Source organism: Dipodomys spectabilis, unplaced genomic scaffold (genome assembly GCF_019054845.1).
Source record: "Dipodomys spectabilis isolate Male_0828 unplaced genomic scaffold, ASM1905484v1 ptg000108l, whole genome shotgun sequence".
NCBI classification, from domain to species: domain Eukaryota; kingdom Metazoa; phylum Chordata; class Mammalia; order Rodentia; family Heteromyidae; genus Dipodomys; species Dipodomys spectabilis.
The window spans coordinates 5,003,342-5,025,412 of record NW_024870785.1 but is presented as its reverse complement, the minus strand read 5'-3'; the positions used below and the strand labels follow the sequence as shown (position 1 = coordinate 5,025,412).

General features: G+C 46.6%; 2 protein-coding genes across 2 annotated transcripts in view; one reads left to right on the top strand and one right to left on the bottom strand.

Annotated features, from left to right (window-relative positions):
• The window catches only part of Ehd4 (EH domain containing 4), a 738,029-nt gene that overhangs the window by 132,189 nt on the left and 583,769 nt on the right, over positions 1–22,071 (top strand). The window lies entirely within an intron of this gene.
• Positions 1–22,071, bottom strand: part of Mapkbp1 (mitogen-activated protein kinase binding protein 1) — a 55,631-nt gene that overhangs the window by 24,043 nt on the left and 9,517 nt on the right. Inside the window, exon 2 of the mRNA XM_042687885.1 lies at positions 3,654–3,745. Within this exon, the coding sequence (XP_042543819.1) occupies positions 3,654–3,745 (92 nt within the window). The remainder of the gene's footprint in view (positions 1–3,653; positions 3,746–22,071) is intronic.

The following is a 22,071-nucleotide window of genomic DNA, read 5'->3' as shown; positions in this document are numbered from 1 at the left end:
CTCTCTACTTAGAGCAAACTAAGAGGCTGCTGGGGAAGCCTGGTCTCCTTGCTAGGGTGCTCCCCACTCAGAGGTCCTGAGGCAGCTCAGAGCACTTGGCTCAGAGCACTCACCAGCTCACTCTGGCACTGGACGGGCTCCACAGTGGCAGCAGGGCTGCCAGCTTTCCCAGCTAGGGAAAGCTCAGCTCACTGAAGGGTGCTCCATCAGAGTAGGCGCTGCAAGAAGCTGCCTGGGACCCACTTGGCGTCCCTGTGTTGTGGGTTAGTAGAAAAGCTGGTGGGAAATTGCAGCCTACACAGCTGGCAGATGGCAGGATAAGCTGACAAATCAAAACCTGCCTGATAAGAAATGGGGACAGGGGCTACAAAGAATAAGGAAGTAAGGATAAAAGACTTGGGAAATAACTGTAAATCTATGGCATCACAACCTTACAGGAAACAGAAGCCCACCAATCAAAAAGCCCTTGATTCTTACTATTAACCAAGGACAGTCTGTAAAAAGAAAGATGGCCCGCTGGGCGCTGGTGGCTCACGCCTGTAATCTTAGCTACTCAGGAGGCTGAGATCTGAGGATCATGGTTCAAAGCCAGCCCGGGCAGGAGAGACCATGAGACTCCTATCTCCAATAAACCACCAGAAAACCGAAGTGGCGCTGTGGCTCAAGTGGTAGAGCTGAAGAGCTGAGGGACAGCTCCCAGGCCCAGAGTTCAAGCCCCACGACCGACCAAAAAAAAAAAAAAAGAAAGATGGCCCAAGTGTCAGGAATGGCTCAGCGCTGTCTTCCTGTGGCATGGCTAAGCCACATGCTTTCTTTCTCTGCCATATTTCTTTTCTGATAAACTTTCCTCTCACCTTTGCTACGTTTTGCTTATTGCCTGAATTCTTCTCTTGTCAGACTCAAGGACTGAGTTTGTTCAGCTGCTCTAAGCTTTCTAGTAACATATCTGATGCGCTAGCTTCTTTTTTTGACTTGGACTCATTAAATGGTTACACTAGGGTGGCAAAGGGATGTAAATGTGACCGTTGAGAGGTGGGCTTCCTGTTGGGAAAGTGGGAGCACAGGGAGAACGCTGGAGAAGAGAAGCAGGGACCACTAAAACCAAGGGGGTCTCTGCCTAGAGACAACGCTCAGCCTGGAGTCCCAGCCTACCTCTGCTCGGCCCGCTGTGCAGTCTTGTTTCCTCTCGGAAAACTTTGTTTTGGTTTGATATTTGCTACTAAGCCTCTGGGAGCATTTTCTGAGTTTTGTTTCTCTCCTTGTTTCTAGGATACCTGAGCTGGCTCCCAGCACAGCGAGAGGAACAGGAACAAGAGTGGGGGTGGAGGGTGTATTAGGATTAGCAGATAGGAAGAGAGGGTGGGAAGAACCTGTTTGGGTTCATTCATGTAGACTGTGGGGATCCTCAGATACCCCAAAATCATATCAGGGAGCTTCAGCAAGAGCACCACTCAAACACCCAGAAAGAGGACATTTGCAGAGAGACTGAAGTTCTAAGAAATCCAAAGGCCTGCATTCAAACTGACCAGGGGTACTGTCCAGGGCTGGCCCAGGAAGTACATTCAGGAAACTTTCTGGAGGCTACACCAGGTAAGTCCCAGACACGACCTGGAGGACTGGAACACCCAGGTGCCTGCACAGGGCTGGAACCTGCCCCAAAACATCAAGCACATGCCGCTCTTAAAGGCTCTGAGCGTGAGGCCCAGGGAATGTGGACAAGAGGGGGGCAACTGGGCTCCAGGGTGGGGACGCAGAGCTCAGCAAGCACATGCACGGAGCAGCGCCCCAGGCCTTTCCTGCCCACTCTAGGTCTAGCCTCAGCCCCACCTCCAACAAGAAGGAACCTGGCTTTTCCAAGCAGAGGCAGGAACGAGTGGAATTCCCCTGAGGCAGGCAGCAAGGGTTATCCAACAGCACAGGCCTGTAGGAGAGGAGGAGGGAGGCCAGACTTGCCTCTGCCAGGCCCAGCCACAGCATCTCCAACAACACCCCACCTACTGACACCAGACACTACAGGACTCTTTAGGGGAGACATGGATCTTCAAAGCCAGGGGCAGAAGTCTCCTGGGTACAAGGAGCTGCCCATCAACTAGGCTCTTCTTTGAATGGCAAGTAAACAGCTTAGAGGAAGAGCAGCTTGAAAAATAACCGGAAAGTCTGGTCTTCCCTACCCCATGCTGTATGCAGCCAGGCTATAGGACTAGACCCCAGAACTCACGCCAGTTATCCCAATTTGAACAAGCTGCATCACCTCCTTCAATCTACTTACTTCTCAATGTATAGAGGCAGCAAAGGACCAACCTCACACGATTACGCTGAGTACTACAGCTCATGTCAAGTGTTTTAAAAGCATCTGGCATGAAATAAGTACTCGATAAAGGTAGTGAGAAGGTGAAACTAAGAAAATGTGAGACTGAAAAGTTGCTAGGCTATCATGCCAGGGAAGTAGACATCCCCAGGCTGGTGGCTGGGCAAGGAAAGCAGAGCTGCGGCCCTTCTCATTTTCATGTTCCTGCACCAGCAAGAGACAGAGGCTCCCAGGAAGAACTAGAGGGAGCTGCTACTGGAGGTACACTTCTGTGGAAACGTAAGAAGCTACAGCTGGCGGATGGAAAGGCAGCAGGGCAAGAACTCCAGCACCTATTCCACGGGACATCACAACTGACACCTCCCAGGTGACTCAAGCCAGGGACACCATCACATCGGCATTATCCACAGCAGCTAAAAAGTTGAAAGAAGCCAAATGTCCACAGAATAGATACAATGTAGTTTATCTACAAAATGGAGCATTATTCAGCCATAGAAAGGAATGGAGTGCTGACATACGCTACAACATGAAGGAACTTTGAAAACATAAGGCTAAGTGAAAGAAGCCGGGCACAAAAAGCCAAATGTTCTAGGATTCCATTTATATGACATACCCAGAACAGACAAATCTATGGAGCTGGAACGTGAGGAAGTGTTTCCTATGACTTGGGGTTCCAGGGAAGAGGGCTGGAGAACGATGTCAGTGGATATAGAGTTTTGGGTTTTTTCTTATTTTTGTTTCTGACAGTCACTGCTAGGCTGCCCAGGGCTGACCTCCTAGGCTCAAGCAATCCTCTGTCTTCATACATCAGAGCAGCCGGAACTACCCATACACACCACCGTACCTACTACATGCAGTTTCCTTCTAGGAAAAGACATTAAAAATGCTCTGAAACTGACTGTGGTGATGGCACCCTGTGAAAATACTAAAACCTATTGAATTGGGTATTTGTTTACTAAGGTGCTAGGGGTCAAAATCCTGGCCTGAGAATACCATAGTAACACTGAGCTAGGTACACAGCCCTGAACTGGGTATTTCAGATGTACAGAATCACATCATGATAAAGCTGTTTCTAAAAACAATTAGAAAATAGTTGCTGAAGATAAAATAGTTGCTAAAGATGTTTCTGTAATATGGAGTATGTATAGGTGGGTAGGTCCTAGGGGATGGCTAAAAAGCAGGATAGGATGATAACAAAGATAATGAAGAGCCTTCACCTAGCCTGGCACCAAAACATGAACTCGGAGAGAGCTCCAGAAGATGTCATGAAACCCCATGCACACCCTGACTGATCTGGTATGGCTATGAAACTCCCACACAACAAGATCTGTTCTTCAATACTTACCCAGCTGGGTAGGCAACTAAACCTGATCGGGGGTCACAGGCAAGTCCTCTGCCTCCAGACACGGTGATTCCCAGAACCTTCTCCAAGGTCACCTGTGAGAGGAAGACAGAGGAATATCATTACAGACAGCGCGGCTTGCAAGTGAGGTGCTGCAGACACCCGGGCATCCTCTGCAGCATTAGCTTCCCCATGCTTCAGCTTCAGGAGAGGGGGCTGCGACTCCTTCAGGCTGTTAGGGCCACAGCCTCTTGATCTTACGGAAAATGCCAGTAAGGTGCATCACTTGTATTTAACCAGGCTCGGTCTGCTGGGACCATGGAAAAGATAATCAACTGGTTAAAGCAGAGCTCAGGCCACAGAGGAGCAGGCATCCCTCCAACCTGGAAAGGCACCATGTTTACACTGGAGTACTAGGTGCCTAGACAGGACTCTGGGGCTCTATGAGTTCAGGAGAGGTCATGGGTCTTTGCAAAGAAAAGGACATTGTGATCTACCAGGAGCCAAAAGAATGTTAGGTATCAATTAGGCGACTCATAGTATTCCTGACCTTTGCATTCCAGCATGCTTTTCCCCTCTATCAGAGGACTCCACCACCCAGAGCCTGCCAGATCATAGACTGAGAGCCTAAGAGGCAGAAACAAAGCTTAATGCTCTGTTTTGCAAATCATAGATGCTCACAGTACTCTAATTATTATTATTAAGCCACAACTCCCACAGAGATGAAAGCACAAAGTGCTCTGAGATTCTGAGATATGAGCCATCGCTCTCATAATCAGCATTTTCCCTCCACAGTCTGCAGCCACATGACCCACAGTGAACTAACTTCAAATTAGTTCATGGGTCTTTCCACTCAGTGACCCCATGAGAGGTCTGGAGTGTCCTGTACCCTGCTTGTCACTTCACCTCACGCTCTGCTCACACCTGGCTGGTCATCTGCACTTCCTGTACCCACCATACTCAGGGAGGTCCTTGCTCTTCTTTGACTCAGAGAACAGAGCTTCTGAATGTAGAATGGCCAAGTACACAGGCCAGACTGTGATCTGCTAAAAAAAACTTTGTCTCTGGGGAATCCTCAGCCCTAAGAAGGCGATGTGAGATGGCGCTGGTGGCTCACACCTGTAAGCCTAGCTACTCAGGAGGCTGAGATCTGAGGATTGCAGTTCAAAGCCAGCCCGGGCAGGAAAAGGCCATGAGACTCTTATCTCCAACAAACCACCAGAAAACCAGAAAAGGCGTTGTGGCTCAAGTGGTGAAGTGCTCACCTTGAGCTGAAGAGTTGAGGGACAGCGCCCAGACCCAGAGTTCAAGCCCCTTGACTGACAAAAAAAAAAGCAATGTGAGTCAGAAATGAGTAAGTGATGTCGACACTTGTGTCAGGATGAAATCTCCTAGCACAGGCCGTTTTCTAGAAAGGGAAGCCCGGAACCAATTAAGATAATTATACTAATTGATTTTCCCAAAGGGGGAAGTGGGTGCATTTATAGAGCAGTGGTTTAAATTCTTATGTCCATGGGCCATTTTAGTTTGAATTAGATTGGAGAGAAATGCCTTATGGTAACCAAACGTCAAAATATGCCCACAAGATGACACAACAGAGCCTACCCCCTAAGAAGGTCCCCAAGAGTCTTGGTGTCTTTTGGGCTACTAGCCAGGAATTCTGGTGAGTCTGCTCATAGGTAGAAGCAGGTTAGGCACGGCGCACCAACTCACAGCATGAAGCAAACACCAAATTTTCCAATTACCCTTGGCTTAGCCAAGACACTCAACTAATGTGAGTTAAACCACTCTAGAGACACCCTTAGTGCCTGATCTGACCTGTGCCTCCTGCCACCTTTGAGTCTCAGCACAACAAGCCTGGCATACAGTCACATGGCACTGACTGGAGAGCACAAAATCCTCCTGGGAAGTCTAGAGGTGATATTCATCTTCCATGTCTCTAATTATCCCAGAGGGAGAGGGACTCAGGATTTTACTACCATACCTACTGTTTATTGAAGAGACAAGGAAAAAGAACGCCTCGCTGGCACAATCCACAGGGATGGCAGAGGTCACCCAACCAGATGCACTGAGCTGAAAGACTGTAGTTCCTACTCTCTTCACACTGTTCTGGCTAAGGCAAATCATTTGGGTTCACATTTTCACGGATCCCTTACCTCCCTATGTTTCAGTGTTGATCCCAAAGAACCAGACCAACACTGCTGGTTCTTAGCTGTCATGTCCTCTGAAGGAGTCTAGGTAGGTGTTTTGTGGGTAAAGGATCCAATGCTATTGAGAATGAATTGTAAAGCTAGCCTGCATTTTCCAACAGCAATCTAGAGCAGGAAGATGTGATTTACTCAGACTTTAAGGTTCAGTGCTTAGTTGTTGTTGTTTTTGTCAGTTGTGGGTCTTGCACTCTGGGCCTGGGCACTGTCCCTGAGCTCTTCAGCTCAAGACAAGGGCTCTACCACTTGAGCCATAGTGCCACTTCTGGTTTTCTGGATGTTCCTGCCCGGGCTGGCTTTGAACCAGGATCCTCAGATCTCAGCCTCCTAAGTAGCTAGGATTATAGGCGTGAGCCACTGACTCCTGGCTAGTGTGTAACTTTTTTTATTTTTGTTGGTCGTGGGGCCTGAACTCTGGGCCTGGGCACTGTCCCTCAGCTCTTCAGCTCAAGGCAAACGCTCTGCCACTTGAGCTACAGCGCCACTTCCAGTTTTCTGAGTGGTTTATTGGAGATAAGAGACTCATAGCTTTTCCTGCCTGGGCTTGCTTTGAACCTTGATCCTCAGATCTCAGCCTCCTGAGTAGCTGGCATTACAGGCATGAGCCACCGGCACTTGGCTGTATAACTTTTTTTTAACGATGACCCATTGACCCATGGGTACATATATGTACATCAAACTGAAACATTTCCTAAAATAGTACTTTTCTTACTTTATATACTTCAAGATGCTCTTGAATTCTATATCATTAAAAGAAAATTCTGGTCAAGGCTCACTTTATCGATCCTATGGCTGTAGACGAGCTAGCTGAAGGTCTAGTTTGGGAAGGCAGCTACAGACCCTTGGGTCCTGCCAGGCTTGGATTACTGGCTCTGCTTGTGGCACCTTTGTGTTCTTTGTATTCTTCTGCCACTGTCCTCCTAGGCCCGCACAGAACACGCTTCCTGACTAGGAAAACACTACAGGCAAAGGTTTTGCCTGAGCTCAAAACTTGGCTTATTTTCAAAGCATGGGTTTTTGCTTTTTCTGGCTTTCTAAAGCAGCAATCCAAGGGGGAAAAAAGGAGTTTCCTTTGGCTCTATGGAGGGGGAGGAGCAGGGAAAAACATTCAGGGGGCATCAGTTGTTTTTTATGTTCTTAACTCAAACCAGCTTCCTGTTTGCAGGGAAGTTTGGGACTGAACTCTACTTTCAAAGGACCTAAAAGTCCAGTGCTCCTGTGAAGTCTCGGGTATCTGGGCTTATGTTTGTAAGACTCCAATACAATGGGCTTTACACACTGAGAAAATTCTCTCCCTCTCCACGTATCCTTCCAGTCTCTTTCCCAACAGGTAGTAAAGAACCTACCCATGGAGACAAGCCTGGACACCCTCGAAGCACCACACACTGAGAACACCCAGGACACGAATGGCGTCTAGGTGGTGGCTTTGTAAACCCTGACATGCACATTCAGTAGCAGGACACCGCAAGCCTAGAACTCACAATGGTGGAAATCAGCACAGGCTTTCCTTCCTGTCAGAGTCTGTAAATGCAGGCCAGTGCACCAGTGAGTTTCCAAGCATTGTCATCTCTCATTGGAGTATGACTGTAACTCTCTGGTTCAGGCTTTGTCCCTGCTGTCTTTCCTCAACATGTAGGTCAAGGCAATTTCTCTAAAGCTTAAGGGGAATCATTACATTATTCTGCTTGTACTCCCCCTCCACTGGCTTCCCATCTCCCTTAAGTTCAAGTCCAAATACTTGACCCAGATTTACAAGGGTCTAAATCATCGAGCCTCTGGCAACCTCTCTGACCTCTTTTAGGGTTTTTGTTTTGTTTTGTTTTTGCATCGGTCATGGGGCTTGAACTTTGGGCCTGGTGCTGTCCCTGAGCTCTTCAGCTCAAGGCTAGCTCTACCACTTGAGCCACAGTGCCACTTCTGGTTTTCTGGTGGTTTATAGATGAGTCTTGCAGAGCCGGGCATCGGTGGCTCACACCTGTAATTCTAGCTACTCAGGAGGCTGAGATCTGAGGATTGCAGTTCAAAGCCAGCCTGGGCAGGAAAAGCCATCTTATCTCCAATAAACCACCAGAAACCCGCAAGTGGCACTGTGGCTCAAGTGGTAGAGCACTTACTTGCCTTGAGTTGAAGAGTTGAGGGAGAGCACCGCAGCCCATAGTTCAAGCCCATGACAAAAGCAAAAAACAAAACAAAACAAAAAACAAAAAAAAACCCGAGTCTTACAGACATTCCTTCCCAAGATGGCTTTGAACCCTGATCCTCAGATCTCAGCCTCCAGAGTAGCTAGGATTATAGGCGTGAGCCACCAGTGCCTAGCCTCTGACCTCTTTCTCTATACTCTCTCCCCCTCTCTCACCCTGCTCTAGGCACCTGAAAACCTCCAACAACTTCAGCAGTCTCTAGCATAGCCTTTTGCATACACTGCTTTTCCGGACTAACAATTCTTCCCTTAGCTATTCACAGAGCTAATCCACTCAGGTCTTAGCTCAAAGGTCTCCTCCGCTGAGAGGACTTTCGGATTGGCTTTATTGCCTTCATTTTCTCTACTTGCCCAATGTACTTGTCTTCCTAGGACAGAGAAGCAGTAGTGACATTACTTTTATCTCTGTCCAGGTATGTTTTCTCCTCCCCATCAGAAGGTGGGCTCCCTGAGGATAGGACCTAGGTCAAATCCCCATGTATCCCTAGCACTTTAGCCTGGCACACAATGAGCCCTTGATACTCATCTGACGAATAAATGGACACCTGGCAGAGGCTTTGGGAACAGTGAAAGATCAGACATGAGTAAGCTCAGGAAAACTAGGGGTATTTCAGGTCAATATAATTGCTTTCCATCAAGTATCTAAAACTGAATGGTCATGTCCAGCAGAGGACAAACACAAAGGAAGCTTCATGGTACAGGTCAAGATGATGGTGGGTACCTGACTGCTCACTCTATTACCCCAGATAGTCTAACTGTAAATCTTAAATATTGCACAATCAATGCTAAAAAGGGAGGAGATAGGGCCAAGGATGTACTTCGGGCTCAGGACCTTATGCACAGCAAACTTCTGTTACTCACATCCCTGATCTCTCACTGTCTCTTTCTCTCCTCAAACAATTTTTTTTTTTTTTTTTTTTTTGGGTCCGGTTGTGGGGTCTGAACTCTGGGCCTGGGCACTGTCCCTCAGCTCTTCAGCTCAAGGCTAGCGCTCCACCATTAGAGCCACAGCGCCACTTCCGGCTTTTTTCTTTTTGCTTATGTGGTGCTGAGGAATCGAACCCAGGGCCTCAGGCATACAAGGCAAGCGCTCTACCACTGAGCCACCTTCCCAGCCCCTCAAACAATTTTTTAAAAACTCATTTGACACAGTAATGTGGGGGGAACACATTTGAAGAGCCCAAGAATATGTGTTTTCATTTGATTTAGGTTTTTCATTTGTTTATAAAGCTACACATTCATATCATTCTCTACCTTGTCGCTTTTTTTTTTTTTTTTTTTGGTCATGGGGTTTGAACTCAGGGCCTGGGTGATGTCCCTGAGCTCTTTTCTCAAGGCTAGGGCTCTACCACTTTGAACCACAGTGCCACTTTTGGTTTTTGAATGGCAAACTGGAAATAAGAGTCTCAGGGGGACTTTTCTACAGGGGCTAGCTTTGAACTGCGATCCTCAGATCTCTGCCTCCTAAGTGGTTAGGATTACAGGTGTGAGCCACCGGCATCCAGCTTACCATGTCATTTTTTAAAAGATCAATGCATAACACTTTTCTGATTGCAGCATAACAATTTTCCATAGCAGCAGGCATGAAATGGGCTCCTCACAGAGCCCCAGTGCTGACCTCTAATGAATAGGCAGCATGAGCAAGAACTAAACTATTGGCTAAGCCAGGGAGATTTTGAAATGTTTCTTTCCCAAGCCCAGAGATTCTCAAGCTGTATCATCTCAGGATATTTTTATACTCTTAGAAATTATTAAGGACCCAAAAGAGTTTTTGATTATGAAGATTGTGTCTACTTGTATCTCCTATAGGGCTGGGAAGGTGGCTCAGTGGTAGAGCGCTTGCCTTGCATGCATGAGGCCCTGGGTTTGATTCCTTAGCACCACATAAGCAAAAAGAAAAAAGCCGGAAGTGGTGCTGTGGCTCAAGTGGTAGAGCGCTAGCATTGAGTGAAGAACTGAGGGACAGCGCTCAGGCCCAGAGTTCAGGCCCCTCGACCAGACCCAAAAAAATAAATAAATAAAATAAAATAAAATAGTATCTCCTATATTGGAAATATTTTAGATATTTGTCTAGTTAAAAGTAATGATAGGCTGGAGACATGGCTCAGTTGGTAGAGTGCTAGCCAGTGAGCAAAAGCATCAGGTACCAAATTTGAGTCTCAGTCTCAGATTTTAAAAAAAAGAAAAGAATAGTAATAATAACAAACTCTTTATTCATTAACATTTTAATTAAATGAAATGCTAAAAAAATAGGAAGAATAGCACTGTTTTACATTTTGTAGACAACAGCTGGATTTTCATATCTGCATCTGCATTTAATCTGTTGTGATGGTTTCTAGTTGAAGCATATGAAGAAAAGCTGGCCTCTTTTGGATGTACAGTTGGAAAACAAATAACATGAAAAACTCCTTGAAAGGATTTTTGAAATCCCAGAGGTTCTCAGGTCACACTCATTTGAGATCTTTTCCTGGGTACTACAGCTTCTTTCCACATGGGAAGCAACCCCAATAGTGTGAGAGTTCTGGCCTCAAGCATCATTTGAGGAGACAGGCAGAGAAGAGATCCTGTGAGAAAATAGCTGTTCACAAAATGTCTAGGATGGGGCTGGGAACGTGGCTCAGTGGTAGAGCGCTTGCCTAGCATGCATAAAGCCCTGGGTTCGATTCCTCTGTACCACATACACAGAAAAAGCCAGAAGTGGTGTTGTGGCTCAAGTGGTAGAGCACTAGCCTTGAGCAAAAGATGCTCAAGGATAGTGCCCAGGCCGAGTTCAAGTCCCAGGACTGACAAAAAAAAGAAAGAAAGAAAAGAAAAGAGGGCTGGGAAGGTGGCTCAGTGGTACAGCGCTTGCCTTGCATGCCTGAGGCCCTGGGTTCGATTCCTCAGCACCACATAAGCAAAAAGAAAAAAGCCGGAAGTGGCGCTGTGGCTCAAGTGGTAGAGCACTAGCCTTGAGCTGAAGAGTTGAGGGACAGTGCCCAGGCCCAGAGTTCAGGCCCCACGACCGGACCCCCCAAAAAAAAAATTAAAAAAAAAAAGAAAAGAAAAGAAAAGAAAAAGTCTAGGATATGGCCCAAAGTTCTGACAGAAACTTGGGCTGGCAACTGGTCATACACTCGATACACTTTCAGCTCTACGATCACTGCTTCATGAATAAGTAAAACCCAGAAAAAAAGAGCTCCCACTCTCCACGTTCTCAAGGGAGGCAGTACCCACATTGTAACCAGCTTTTGCTCTGGCAAGTACAGAGTATTAAGATGCTGGAAAGCCTAGACCAGCTTGAAACAGGTGTCATCTTTCCTCTAAAGCTAGGCTACCAGCAGGCAGGCTTACTACAGGAGTCCTGTGAGACAGAGCTGGCATGCCCACCTGTCCCTATGTGAACGGTGCGATGCAGGATAGTATTGTATCTACCTGAGAAAAAGGAGGCAGGCAAAATGTTTCTCACTTTAATGAGATAAAGGGATAGCTTCATAATAGCTTATTCCCAAGAGAGAAGGAAAGAATAAGGCCATTAGTGTTTAAGTGCTCTTCTGGCTCTCATTAAAGTAGATGGAAAAAACAGGTGGCTCAGAGGTGAAAGATATACCTCTCATTCTTCATACTACATCGTTATTGCTCATAGTTTGCACTCTACCACTTGAGCCATGTCTCCATTCTAGCACTTTTGCTGGTTAATTGGAGATGGAGTCTCAGTCCAGGCTGGCTTCAAACTGCAATCCTCCAGGACTTGGCCTCCTGAGTAGCTAGGATTATAAGCATAAGCTACAGTGGCTGGCTACAATTTATTTTTGTTTGTTTGTTTGGTTTTTTGGTCGATCATGGGGCTTGAACTCTGGGCTTAGCCACTGTCCGTGCACTTTTCAGCTCAAGGCGAGAGCTCTACCACTTGAGCCACAGCACCACATCTGGTTTTCTGGTGGTTTATTGGAGATAGGGAGTCTCACAGACTTTTCTGCCTGGACTGGCTTTGAACCATGATCGTCAGGCCTCAGCCTCCTCAGTAGCTAGGATTACAGGCATGAGCCACCAGTACCCAGCAACAGTTCATTTATTTATTTTTTTTTACACTCCTATGTGTTTAAGTGGTATGGGAATGTGATTCTCTTTTATGATACGGTTGCACATACTTTTCTTTGTATATTTTAATATTAGACAACTGAATTCATCTAATAAAATGACTTATTTCACTAAAAAAAAAAAAGATATAAAATTCCCAAAGAGTAGGAAGAAAGATGGATCACGATCAGGGAAGATAAACAAGAAGCTTTCCTGGAAGATGACTGGGTCTAATGGTACAAAAGGATCTGACAGGTGGACATAAGGACAAGGAATTCTCGGTAGAGGAAGTTATATGAGACAAAATTTCTCGGCATGAAATAACAGGGCAGGTGAGCAATAATTATCTGAGAGAATATTAAATCAGGAGGTGAGATGCAATCAAGTCAGGAAAAATCATGAATGCAGAAGTGGGCAAGGGAGCCTGTGGGCTCTTCCAAACCATGGAAAGATACCCAGCAGAGTACACAAGGTACACCCTGGTGATGCCTGTAAAACACACATAATTAGGAAACCCAGTTTGGAAACTGCTTGAATAGGTCAGGTATGATAGCGATGAAAATCTAGATCAGCATGAAGACTAGAGAACAAACAATGCATTCAAGAACCACACAGCAGCCGGGCGCCGGTGGCTCACGCCTGTATTCCTAGCTACTCAGGAGGCTGAGATCTGAGGATAGCGGTTCAAAGCCAGCCCGGGCAGGAAAGTCCATGAGACTCTTATCTCCAATGAACCATCAGTAAACCACAAGTGGCACTGTGGCTCAAGTGGTAGAGCACTTGCCTTGAGCTGAAGAGCTGAGGGACAGGGCCCAGGCCCAGAGTTTTAAGCCCCACAACCGACCCCCCCCCCAAAAAAAAAAGAACCACACAGCAAATAAAATGGATAAGACTGGGCACTGTATCACCATGAGGAAAAATAAGACTCAAAGTTTGAACCTCTAGAGACAGTGAACAAGGTAGTGCCATGATCAAAAAGAAGACCTGGATAATGACAGAACTAGAAAGAAGGACCTCAGAATTATTCACATGAAGGTGAAAGTCCTAAGGCAGGAGAAGACAGAGGGAAGGAGGGTTGGGAGAGACTAAGCACAAAACTTTGGGGAGACTTTTTTTTTTTTTTTGCCAGTCATAGGGCCTGAACTCTGGGCCTGGGCACTGTTCCTCAGCTCTTCAGCTCAAGGCTAGCACTTTACCACTTGAGCCACAGCGCCACTTCCAGTTTGTCCACTAATGTGCTGAGGAATCGAACCCAGGACATCATGCATGCAAGGCAAGCACTCTACCACTAAGCCACCTTCCCAGTCCAAGACTTTATTTTTAGAGTATGGAGAAAAGGAGAACCAGGAAGTCAGCAAAACAGTGTTTCTAGAAAGGAGGAGCAGTCCACGTGAGTGCTAAGTGGAGGAGAGCAAAGAGCTCTCCAGAGTTCAGAGCCACCTGCCACACATGCCGCAGAACACTGGATCCCAAGAAGTCCCAGATCCATTAGCACAATCCTAACCCAATCACAGACACTCTGGGTAGAGTCTTGTAAGCTTTTTCTTATCTATCTGTCTGTCTGTCTGTCTGTCTGATCAGTCTAAGAGCTACAGAGGAGGTAACACCAGCCAATTAAAGAGCCAATTTGTGGAACCAAGACAATGGTCCCTGTTAGAGAAGGGCTCCATGCACAGACCTGTGGCATTAACTATTAAGGTTTTCTCTCTCTCAGTGCGAGAGACTTCTTACTATAGGCAGTCTGCCAATGGCATAGGAATAACTGCTCCCTTGAGATAGGGAACTAAGGCCAGGGTCACAAAAGGCCAGGGTCATCCCGGATCTGGTAACCTCCAACTGAAAAGGAATCCCCAGCAACAGGGAGGAAAGCAATCTGGTTTTGTTGCCATGTTTTGCTGCCACCAGCTTCTCGCTTCCCTCCCCTCCCTTACCCCACTTCTCAATCCCACTCAATACGAGTTATAAATACCTCCGTTGCAAGTTGCTGCAGCCAGACCTCAGCATGCCATTTCTATAAACAAGCACGTTAGAGACCTGTCCAAGGAGCAGCACTCCCAATCTTCCCTCCTCCCTTCCTGCAGGTTAAGAATAACTATTTTTGTCTCCTGCCCACACACTGCACTCTAATCTCACAGGGCAGACTCTCCACCACATTCTAAGAATTGCCACTTAAGCAAGCCACAGAAGCCTACGGCCTTTGTGCCCAGACTCAGGCAGCTGGGCAGGCACCCAGTGACCTGGGAGATGGGAGGAGACTTTAGCTGCTTCAGAGCACAATGCGCCAACTGGTCAAAGGCAGGCAGTGACAAGGCACACTGGCCATTCCAAACCAGGCAAAGAGACTTCACCTCTTAATCCAGCTCCTGCTCTACCCAGTTCCATCTATACCACAAAGGCTCTCAGAAACAAGACACTTATAATCTGACAGAAATCCAGGCTCTCCTGCTTAACAGTTCAGAATTCGAGCTGAGTCAACTGTCCCGTGCTGAGATTGCGATAGTCTCAGTTTCTAAGGGAGGGGAGGCAATCCTACTATTGCTTGGAGGATCTGACACAAGGGACTCCTCCTAGCCATCATCCCCCAGGAAACTAGAACGAAGGTTCCTAAGCCTGGCCTATGGACAGGATTACTCAGAGGACTTTCCAGATAGTAACATTCCTTATTCCATCCCCTCATCCCCTTCCTGGAAGACTTTTTTTGGGGGGGGGAGGTAATAGGGTCTTACTATGTCGCCTGTATAAGCAATCATCCTGCCTTAGCCTTGAATAGTATATACCATCATACTCAGCTCTGCAACAAGATCCTGAATGCAAAAATGAGGTAAAGCTTAATAATCTGTGTATCATAAGCTCTGCAGAAGTGGGCCTGGGCTATACTCCTGTTTGGCAGGTTTAGGGAAGATTGCCTGAGACCAGGAGTTGGAGGTCAACTTCAGCAACTCAGGGAGATCCTTGTGTCAAAAATGTTTTTTAGCCGGGCGCTGGTGGCTCACGCCTGTAATCCTAGCTACTCAGGAGGCTGAGATCTGAGGATCGCGGTTCAAAGCCAGCCCGGGCAGGAGAGACCGTGAGACTCCTATCTCCAAGAAACCACCAGAAAACTGGAAGTGGCGCTGTAGCTCAAGTGGTAGAGCGCTCGCCTTGAGCTGAAGAGCTGAGGGACAGCGCCCAGGCCCAGAGTTCAAGCCCCACGACCGACAAAAAAAAAAAAAAATGTTTTTTAGGGGCTGGGAAGGTGGCTCAGTGGTAGAGCACTTGCCTTGCATGCCTGAGGCCCTGGGTTCGATTCTTCAGCACCACATAAGCAGAAAAGGCTGGAAGTGGTGCTGTGGCTCAAGTGGTACAGCGCTAACCTTGAGCTGAAGAGCTGAGGGACAGTGCCCAGGCCTAGAGTTCAGGCCCACAACCGACAAAAAAAAAACCCCAAAAAATGTTTTTTAGGGCTGGGAAGGTGGCTCAGTGGTAGAGCCCTTGCCTTGAATGCCTGAGGCCCTAGGTTCAACTCCTCAGCACCACATAAGCAAAAAGAAAAAAGCCGGAAGTTGCGCTGTGGCTGAAGTGGTAGAGCACTAGCCTTGAGCTGAAGAGCTGAGAGGCAGCACCCAGGCCCAGAGTTCAGGCCTCACGACTGGACAACCAACCCCCCCCCCCAAAAAAAAAAAAAGTTTTTTTAAAAAAGTCAGGCACCAGTGGCTCATGCCTGTAATCCTAGCTACTCAGGAGGCTGGGATCTGAGGAGCGTGGTTCAAAACCAGCCTGGGCAGGAAAGTTTCTGAGACTCTTTATCTCCAATTAACCACCAGAAAACCAGAAGTGGTGCTATGGCTCAAGTGGTGGAGCACTTGCCTTGAGCTGAAGAGCTGAGGGTCAGTGCCCAGGCCCAGGCCCAGGCCCATGACCAACCAAAAAAACAAAAAAAGCCCCTCTGAGGGTTCTAATGATTAATCCGGTTGAGATTTAAAGGATAATGTCATTTGATTTCCAAATTTAGACCCTCTGGGGACTACTGGAAGTGTTCCAAGTCTTGGAAGAATACCTGTGGGGTATAAAAGGTCTTGTGCACAGAGTCTACTGCTACAACACTAGATGGATACTCAGCCAAAAAGGCTCTCAGCACTTTATACAGAATATAATTTAGTACTGAAAATTCCTTGAATGACTAGTATTACGTCCATTTTACAGATGCAGTCAAGGAAGCAGTACATGGAAAAACCAAGATTTTATTTTTATTTTTTTTCTCTTATTTTCTTTTTTTAAAAATTTTTATTTATTTTTTATTGTGAAAATACTGTACAGAGGGGTTACAATTACATGGGCAAGATAATGAGTACATTTCTTATCAAGCATTGTAGCCTCCTCCTTTGTTTCCCCTTCCCATCCCTTCCCAGCCTCCCCCCACCCCCCCACCCAATCCTCTCTTCCCCCCTTTTCCCCCCAGAACCAAGATTTTAGAACTGGGGCTATCTGGTCCCCAAAACCAGAGTGCCGTGGGGAGGGAGTTCTGATTTCCTACCACCCCCATAATGTCACCATTTCTGTAAGATTCTATAAGAAGCCGCCAGGCCTCTGTGGTCATCAAGGACATGACTGAGAACTGTAACAGAAAGCATAGAGCATCTGAGCACAATGGTATACGCCTGTAGTCCCAGCTATTTGCAAAGTTAAGGCTAGGATCTCTTGAGCCCGGGAGTTCAAGATCAACCTAGATAACATAGCAAGACTCTTATCTCTTCAAAAAAGAAAAAAAAAAAAAGAATGGATTACAAAAGAGTATAAGGGCTAGGTGTTCATGGCTCATGCCTGTAATCCTAGCTACTTGGGATGCTGAAGCCAGCCCAGGCTGAAAAGTCCAAACAATTCCATATCTCCAGTTAATCAGCAAAATGCCAGACTAGAGGTGTGTTTCAAGTAGTAGAGCACCAGCAGTGAGCAAGAACTTGGGGTGATGACTCCTGAGTTCAGGTCCAGTACCAGTACCAAAATAAAAGGAAAATCAAAAGGAAGAGGAGGAAGAAGACAAATCAAAGGAAGAGGAAGAGGAGATAGGGGAGGAGATGGAGATGTCAAGGGTAGAGGACTCATGCTAGCTGTGTAGGTTTAGTTTTGTTTTTAAGAACTTATCACTAGCCGAAATGAATCTTAAAAAAAAAAAAAAAAGGCTTCTGACCTTTCCTTCCTGAGATGTTGCAGAGAAAGAGGAAGGGCGGGTTTTCCCAATGCCAGAGTGTCCCTGTGGTCAGAGCCTGTCCATGTCCAGGCCATGCTGTCCTTGCAGTGTCAGAGGAAGGAAAGTCTGATTTGGTTTGGAGAGGGAGACATGAGAGAGCTGCAGACCACAAGGGAGGGAGTGCTGGCCGTCCAGCAGTGGGGGAGGGGGGAGCACAGACACGCCCACGTGCCCAAGTCCAGAGAGCAGCTTCAACTGTGCAGGGCCTGAACAGGGCTGCTCCTGACAAGAGCTCAGTGTAGGCAAACAGCCAGGAAGTTTCCACCGTAAAGCCAAATCTTTCACTACACCAAGACCAGATCCACAAAGCTTTATAAGCTAAAAAGCCCAATCATCAAAAGAGTCTAATTTTTTTTTTGGTCAGTCACGGGGCTTGAATTCAGGGCTTGGGTGCTGTCCCTAAGCTTTATTGTTCAAGACTAGTGTTCTACCACTTTGAGTCAGAGCGCCACTTCTAGTTTCTGGGGGTTAATTGGAGGTGAGAGTCTCATGGACTTCCCTGCCCAGGCTGGCTTTGAACCACAATCCTCAGATCTCAGCCTCCAAAATAGCTAGGATTACAGGCATGCGTCACAGGTGCCCGGCTAAAAGGGTCTAATTTTAGACCAGGTGCTGGTGGCTCACATCTGTAATCCTAGCTACTCTGAAGGCTGAGCTCTAAGGACCTCAGTTCAAAGCCAGCATTGACAGGAAAAGTCCGTGAGATTCTTAACCGCAAAAAAGCCTGAAGTGGAGCTGTGGCTCAAGTGAATGCCCAGGCCCTCAGTTCAAACCCCAGACTGGTGCACATACGCGCACGCGCACGCGCGCGCACACACACACACACACACACACACACTCAAAAGGTCTAATTTTTATCAAGTCTACAATTATTCCTCATTTCTTGGTTTCCAATTTTGTAAGCAAGAATATAAACTGTCCCTTATCTGGACCAAGTGTGCAAAGTAAATGTGTGTGCTAGAACATGAATGGGGTATGGGAAAGGCTCTAATGCCCCTATAATGAGGCCAACTTGAACCACTAGTCTCCTGAGAAAAGAATAAGGACTTTCTTCCTAATGCCAGTGTCCCAGTTAGTTTAGGCCTTCAGCATCTCATTCCTGGTGTCAAATCAATTTCCTTCCGGTCCATAGATCTTGTCCTTCCTTCCCCTTGGCCCATTAATCATTCCCATCAGGCACTGGAGGCTCACACCTGCATTCCTAGTGATTCAGGAAGCTGAGATCTGAGGATCATGGTTCAAAGCCAGCCTGGGCAGGAAAGCCTGTGAGACTCTTATATCCAATTAACTACCAAAAAGTCAGAAGTGTAGCTGTGGCTCAAGTGGTAGAGAAAAAAAGCTGCAGCCAAGGGAAAGCTCTGAGTTCCAAGAAAATAAATAAAAGAGCATTCTTATCATCCCACTGGTATCTCATTTGACAGAAAATTAGAACTGATTCCTATTCTTTGGAGTTCACTGGTTTGACTATTTTTTAATTCTAATAAAAACTCCTCACAGCCATAACCCTGAAAAAGCTTCTACAGTAGTTAGTATCAAAAAGAACATTGCCTTCCTTTTGGTCAGAAGTTGCAATATTGTTGATACAAGTTGGAATACTGGCAAAAAAAAAGGTGCCAAGGAAATGTCACAGCGAACAGCCCTGTGGAGAGGTTTGGTAACTGTTGGAACAAAAAGAGGCCGAACCCACACAAGTGGAAGTAGAAATTTGAAGGCATAAAATCTTGAGGAAAGGGTCTGGGAAGATGGCTTAGTGGTAGAGCGCTTCCCTAGCATGCATGAAGCCCTGGGTTCGATTCCTCAGCACCACATACACAGAAAAAAGCTGGAAGTGGCACTGTGGCTCAAGTGGTAGAGCACTAGGCCTTGAGCTGAAGAGCTCAGGGACAGTGTCCAGGCCCAGAGTTCCCAAGCCCTACAACTGACCAAGAAAAAAAATCCTGAGGAAAATGCCTTGGTATTCTAGAACTCTATGGGCCCTTATAATATTAGCATAGCTATAAAGTTGTTTAGGCCTTAAAACACATAGCTTGGTCCATGGTACCTAGCTTGTGTGTGTGTGTGTGTTCCATGGTACCTAGCTTGAATCTACCGTGTGTGTGTGTGTGTGTGTGTGTGTGTGTGTGTGTGTGTGTGTGTGTGTTCGTTCATGTACACTGGTCTGCTTGTGTGTGTGTGTGTGTTCCATGGTACCTAGCTTGAATCTACCGTGTGTGTGTGTGTGTGTGTGTGTGTGTGTGTGTGTGTGTTCGTTCATGTACACTGGTCCTGGGGTTTCAACTCAGGGCCTGAGTACTATCCATGAGCTTTTTTGCTCAGGTGGTTAACTGGAGATAAGAGTCTCATGGACTTTCCTGCCCCGGCTGGCTTTAAATCACAATCCTCAGGTGTCAAGCCTCCAGAGTAGCTGGGATTACAGGCATGAGCTACTGGCACCCAGCCTGAATTTGCTTTTAAACAAGACTTCTGTTCCCTTCTCATCCCAGCCTCAGCCTCAGCCCTAGTGGTCTGCGTATTAACTTTCCTTCTTAGTTTATGTTTTTGGGACAAGGTCTCATTATATATACCAGATTGGCCTCAAACTCCCAATTCTCTTTCCTGGAATTACAGTCTTGTAATTAACTTTAACCCCTGAGAGGTCCTGTTCACTTGCCAATTCTGGGTTTGTTATGAGACAAACAAGGTTTGTGACAGCTTCTGTTGATAAAAGCATCCTGGGGAGGGGAGGCATCACAAGTAGAAAGGGCATGTTTAGAATAGTCTCTGGCCAGTTATTACGGTACAGGAAAACAATCGTGTGTACAGGTGTGTACTCTTCAAACAAAAGGCAGCCAGTGAGTACCAGAGGAAGCACAGCCTGCTGCTGCAAGCAGCTGCTTGCTTTTCTAAGGCAGCAGCTGAGAGGGGGCAAGGGGCAAGGTTTGTGAGCAAGCTTTGGGCTTCTCACTCCCCCAGGATGGCCAAGTGCCTGTGGGCTGCTCTCCAGCTAACCCACCCAGATCGGGGGATCTCTACCCAGGACAGAGCAACGGGCAGTACAGGGAAGTGGGCCTTAGAAGCCATCACACTTATAAACATACTTGACTTTTTGAGTGAAGAAATCAAAATAATACAAATTTGAGATTAGGTGAGGCTAAGAATTTGCTTAAAGGAATTTTGTAATCGTGGACCCTCACAGATAAAAGGAGTGAGGCAGGCAAGTGACACTGTTTCTGCTCATCCTCAACTTCACGGAACCCCACTATCATCACCCAGGTCAGCTCTGATACGGTGCACTTTAGATCCAGGTGTATGTGTTATTTTTTTTCCACAGAAAGAGGGTTTTTTTTTGTTTGTTTTGTTTTTTTGGGGGGTCCGGTCGTGGGGCCTGAACTCTAGGCCTGGGCGCTGTCCCTCAGCTCTTCAGCTCAAGGCTAGCGCTCTACCACTTGAGCCACAGGGCCACTTCCGGCTTTTTTCTTTTTGCTTATGTGGTGCTGAGGAATCGAACCCAGGGCCTCATGCATGCAAGGCAAGCGCTCTACCACTGAGCCATCTTCCCAGCCCCAGAAAGAAGTTTTTTGACCCAGCTATTCTCCACAGCTTTAAAAACAAGGTTAGTTGTGGGCTACAGAGATAATAAAGGAGTGTTCAGGAGGAGAGCTCTAGGGTAGCACCACTAACTACACAACTGCATCTGCCCCATCACCCCCACACATGGCCTCTATCAGCCTCCATTCACCCCCAACTCTGGGAGAGCAGCAACTACTTACCATGTGGCTTACCATCATGTGGAGCCACACAGCCACCCCCGGCCAATCTGACATTCAAGAACCTACAACCCCCAACTTGCACAGCTCCTAACAGCTCCACAGAGCAAGATGCAGCTTCGGTGATCGGGCAGCGAGGTGAGAGGAGGACAAGGACATAAGGGATAAAGGTTTCTGAACAGTGGCTCCAGCAATGGTCTGAGAAATTTGCTGACTTTTATAGGAACTGTTGGGGAAAAAGTATATTTTGTAGAGGAAACACCTTTTACAAACTCAACACAGGATGTGACTCTTGACTCTCACAATATGAGGACTACTTTTGTGTGAGGTAACATGTTTTGAAAATAAAGATTCCCTGGGAGGAGTAAGAACAAAGATGTGTTGGATCTGGAATTAAGAAAATTAAGAACAAAGTGTTGAGTCTGGAATTAAGAAAACCCAGGTCTGACCACAGCCTCTGCTAGCTGTGCAACTCCTGATTCACCTGACCTGTTATCAGTGAAATATTTCTGAGCTGGGTAAAGTGTGAACGTGATTTTATGTGCGTGTATACACACACACACATTCACATATATAATGTATATGATGTTGAGCACAGTGTCTAGCACATAGCAGAGGCTCAAAAAATGTTAGGCATTATTACTGCCATAAATGTTATTATTTCTGTTGTTATTAGAAGAAAAGTATTGCCAGCGTCAACAAAGGTTGGACAATAAGTGTTCCAGGAAGCACTCTGCCTGGCAATGTTAAAAGGCAAAAATCCACAAACCGTTGGTAAAAGAAGAAATGTGAAAAACAAAAACAAGATCAGCCCTTAGGTATTTTAATTAAAAAAACTAGGCCACATTGGAGTGGGGTATAGCTCCATTGTAGAGAACTTAACTAGCATTTGCAAGGGGTGTACACATATACACAACTCATCTCTACTGTGGAAGATAAAAACATCATCTCTACCTTCACACAGCTTGACATCATTCACATT